Here is a 4693-nt window from a genome sequence, read left to right on the forward strand (position 1 = left end):
TTCAGAATTTCTATGACATTTTGGATGGTGGCGGAGCTAGGTGGTTTTCAAGGTTGCCTGGGATGCCATCAAACAAATTTCAATAACATAATTTTTTACGATTTTCTTTTTTAGTAGTGTAATTTTTTTGAGATATCTTTATACTCTCCTTTAATTTGGTGCTGATTTTGGATAATTTATCTAAATTCAACAAAAGATGAAATCACAAATAATAGACACATTTGGTAAATGGGCCGTTTCAAATGGACTAAGTAAGTTAAGTCCATCAAGAAGCGCAAATTACTTTTCTCCCTCAAGTTTCCCTCTCATCGTCTGATAAATCTAGGGTTTTAAAGCAATGGGTTTTTGAAAATTTATGATCTTTCTTCGCCCCAATTCTGTCAAAATCATAAGCCAAACACATCCGCAGCAGCGGTTGAATCTCTGTTACAGCAATGGCGTTTTCGTTCACGCCACAACAACAACAACCATCGCTTTTTCAACCCCAACAACAACAGCAATCGCCGTTTCAACCGAGTGGCGGCAGCCCCTTCTTTCAACCACAGCAGCAACAGCTTCTGCAACAGCAACAGCAACAGCAGCAATTGCAGCAGCAACAGAATCAACTTTTTCTGTTTACAAATGAGAAGACTCCGGCTACCTACGGGACTAAATGGTCCGACCTCCATCCCGATTCTCAGAAGTTTCTCCTTCAAATCGAGTAAGATTTATATGCATCCATCACTTGCATTTTTCCTTTTGTTAATTCTACAATGAATTTATCAAGATCACATGAAGAATTGATGTTCCTTTATTAGACGTATGCTTCCGTTGCGACTTCAGTTGTCAACGAGTCTGCTTTCCTGATTTTAAATAGATCAGGATTCACAACACGTTTGCTAACTTATTGAAATTTCAAAGCACAGCTGCAATTAGAATGATATCGGTGTGGATTTTGCACAAACTTAATGAATTCTGAATTTGAATGTTACTTGTTACAGAGAGAGAATACTGGAGTATAGAGATGAAAGCCAACGTTTGGATCAGTGTGGCAGATTATACGATTCTTCAGTCTCGAATGATGGGTTTGAGCTTGATGCAAGTCACATTGTTCAGGTACTTTCTTCTTGGTGTAAAAAGTAATGAAAAAAACTTCTTATTGACTTAATTTCAACAGGAACTTGGTGGAATCACTACAGCCATGGATCGACAAAAGCTTCTGTTGCAAGAACTCACATCAAATGTCAAAGACATGCTAAGAAACACAGAGATTGCTGTTCGTTCCTTCATGATCCTCCGTTCCAGGTTTCAACACCAAAACAAAACCTCCACCACAACACCACCACAAGCTCCCGGAGCTCCACCAACCACCACCACCACCACCACCCAACCTACAACCTCCGCCATAGTACCCGTATATGATTTCTACACCGGCCTCCCTCGCAAACCCTCCCCATTCTTCCAACAAACAGTTGCCAGATTTGATAAATATCTTCACGAATGCCGCCAGTGGATTGAGGAGTTAGAACAGCTGCTTCTAGAATCTTCCAAGAACAACTCCATGAATTCCAATCCTTCGTTGCTGGAATCTCTTCCAAAAGTCATGTCAAACGTTCATGACTTCTTTGTTTATGTAGCGTCAAAGGTAAATATAACTAATAAAGTAATAAACAAACAATTATGAATTTCATGAATCATGATTTGCTTTATGATTTCATATATTTTTTTAAAAAAAGGTGGAGAGTATTCATCAGTATATGGAGTCGATGAAAACCGCATATCTTTCTGATCAACGTGGAAGAGGAGACACAAACGATCCGTTTCTCGAGGCTGACCGGAGGGAAACCGCGAAACGGGCAGCGGCTGCCCGAAGGGTACATCCGACATTACATCTCCCTTCTAACTCCCAGCCATCTGGCGCATTGCTTGCCAGCTCAGCAACACCTGCTGCTGCTACTCCACCTGTGGCAGCAGCTGCCTCTGGTTCAGGGCTGTTTAGTACTCCGTTTGGTGCCACGTCATCATCTTCTTTGTTTTCAACTCCTGCCCCATCTGCCCCGTCATCAAACTTGTTTGGATCGAGCGGTGGGACCCCTCAAACATCGATTTTTGGGGCGTTTTCGACTTCAACACCTGCGGTAGGGCCCACATCGACAGGTGGCGGATCCTTGTTTTCTACACCGTTTGCTTCAAATCCCGCAAGTGGAGCTTCCACATTTTCTACACCATTTGGTACAGGTAACTTCTTTATTTTTATTATTATAAATAATAATTTACAAACTTCTAAAATTTGTCTAATTTCTTGTTAAAATAAATGATGAAAAAATGTTAATTTGTAAAAATAAACTTCAATCATATATAGATATATTGTTAAATAATGTGTATATATAAATATATTTCATGTTGTTTACAATCTACGATGTATACTATGTTACCTATTCAAATAGTCAAAAAAAGAAATTTGTTACCTTTAAAAAAAACAGACAAAATTACATAAATGGTCCCTTTGGTTTACCAAAGGTCACAAACTCAGTCCTTGTTAAGTTTTTTTGACGAAGATGGTCCCTGTGGTTTCCAGAACTTGCGTGAATGGTTGGAAATACTAAAGTAAAGGTGCGAGCAAAAAGGACCATTCGTGCAGTTTTTAGAAACCATAGGGACCATTTTCGTCAAAATTTTTTAACAAGGACTGAGTTTGTAACCTTTGGTTAACCACAGGGACTATTTATGTGACTTTTGTTAATGTATGTTTCATTGTTTGTTTATTAATTTGTTAAATTTTGGTGTGAATTGAATATAGGGGCAGCAACAGGATCAGGGGCAAGCTTTAATACTCAATCAGTAAGTCAAAGTTTTCGTTGACTGTCTTAAATTGAAGCTAGTAGACTTGTTTATTACTTGTATGTATTTTAATAGAAATAGATGAAACTAGGATTCTATAAATATAATTAAACAAAGTCAATGAAAGTATTTTATTTTATTATATATATATATTTATATATATATATATATATATATATATATATATATATATATATATATATATATTTTTGTATATAACAATATATATATTTTTTAGGGTTGTTACTAATAGTAAAAATTGTCATGTTAATTACAGAAAGCAAGAGGTAAAAGTCGCACAGGAAGGAGGTAGAATATTCGGGTGTCATTTTTTCCCCCCTTGTTTTTGTGTTTTTTTTTTTAGAGCATTTCAACTAATTATTGTAATTTGTACCCCAAAAAATGTGAAAATTGAAGAACAGTGGTATCCATTGATTTAAATGGTAAACATATAGTATTTTCCTAATTGCTTCAAGTGTTTAGAATATTTAATTTTGTAGATCGTTGTAAAATTCTATAGTTGTGGTTTCTTTAAAAGATGCACCAATACTTGTGTAGATCATTATAACACAGTTTGAAGTCGTCAAACCGACATAGTATCATAAGCTGATTGTGTCCTGGCCAAACGCCCAAAAATGAAAAGTTTTTGACAATATAATGGTATATGGGAACAAAAAAAAATCAGGGTTAAAACAAAGCAAAATTGTGTATATAATTGGTTTTATGACATAAACCCAATTTTAAGATATCATTTTTATATTAATTACCTTTGTTAACCAAAAAAACTTGAAACCCAAGAATAATGAAACTAAATTGGAAAAGACAGTATGTAATGACTGCAAAGATCGAACTTAAAAGGACCAGTCCTAAAAAATCCTAACCGGAACAACCTCAAACTGCCAAGTTACTTCTATGTACACCTCTATTTTCACATCTAAAAGAAAGAGTAAATTACACGAATAGTCGTTATGATTTGGGGTAATTTGCGTGTTTAATCTATAACTTATTATTATTATTTTTTTAATCTGGAAGGTCCTTACTATTTGTTTTTGTTATGCACTTGGTTTATAATGTTTGTTTTTGTTATGCGTTTGGTTCTTATCTTTACTTAAAACGATTATTATTTAAATATGAAAAATTGGTAAGTTAGGTAAGGTGAGGGGTGGGGTTGGGGTGTTTTTATTTAAATAAATTAAAAAATTAAAGGAAAACTAGTCTTTTTAGGTAAGATAGAGACCAAACGCGTAACAAAAAAAAAGATAAGAACCTTCCAAATTAAAATATAAGTTATGAACCAAACATGCAAATTACTATATAAAAAAAAAAAAAAAAAAAAATAGTTAATTTACTCTAAAAAAAGTTTGAAATTTGAAAAGTTGAGGCTTGGGCCATTGAGGTGTACAAATCCCAAGTCCCAACCCTCTAATTGGGCCTTAACCATTCACAGTGTTAGTATCATCGGACATGTCCCTAAATTGCAACTGTTACAACATATTTTTTCTGTGGTCTGGTTAAATACTTAACAAATTTTTATACATATATTATTAATTTAATTTTATTATATAATGAATACAAAATAAAGTAAGAAAAGTTAATATTATCTAAAATTACTATATTTTTCCTCGTCTTAGTTTTTTAGGTTTTTTGGATATTAAAAACTCAACCTTGTCTTAGAATTTTTTAAAGTCCGTAGTTTTCGAGGAATATGAATGGAAATACCAACAAGATTATTTTTAGTTTAGAAAAATTCTTAAAGAGAAGGTTCACTAATAGATATAAGAACTTCGGCTATATTTCAAGCAAATCCAAACCACTCCGATTGTAATATGAGTTTGCCTCCATTGTGTCTTCTTCTTTTTTTTTTATTTTTTTT

General features: G+C 34.1%; 1 protein-coding gene across 1 annotated transcript; it reads left to right on the forward strand.

Moving 5' to 3' along the window:
* The first annotated feature begins 289 nt into the window (after window positions 1-289).
* On the forward strand, window positions 290-3286 carry LOC145044080 (hydroxyproline-rich glycoprotein family protein). The gene is made up of 6 exons (XM_078992885.1): window positions 290-700; window positions 981-1095; window positions 1157-1624; window positions 1716-2217; window positions 2780-2820; window positions 3098-3286. The coding sequence occupies exons 1-6, from the start codon at window positions 435-437 to the stop codon at window positions 3131-3133; spliced, it is 1428 nt and encodes a 475-aa protein (XP_078849011.1). The 5' UTR covers window positions 290-434; the 3' UTR covers window positions 3134-3286.
* The last annotated feature ends 1407 nt before the right edge of the window (window positions 3287-4693 follow it).

This window comes from Lactuca saligna, chromosome 4, assembly GCF_052625555.1.
Source record: "Lactuca saligna cultivar CGN05327 chromosome 4, ASM5262555v1, whole genome shotgun sequence".
Taxonomy (NCBI): Eukaryota; Viridiplantae; Streptophyta; class Magnoliopsida; order Asterales; family Asteraceae; genus Lactuca; species Lactuca saligna.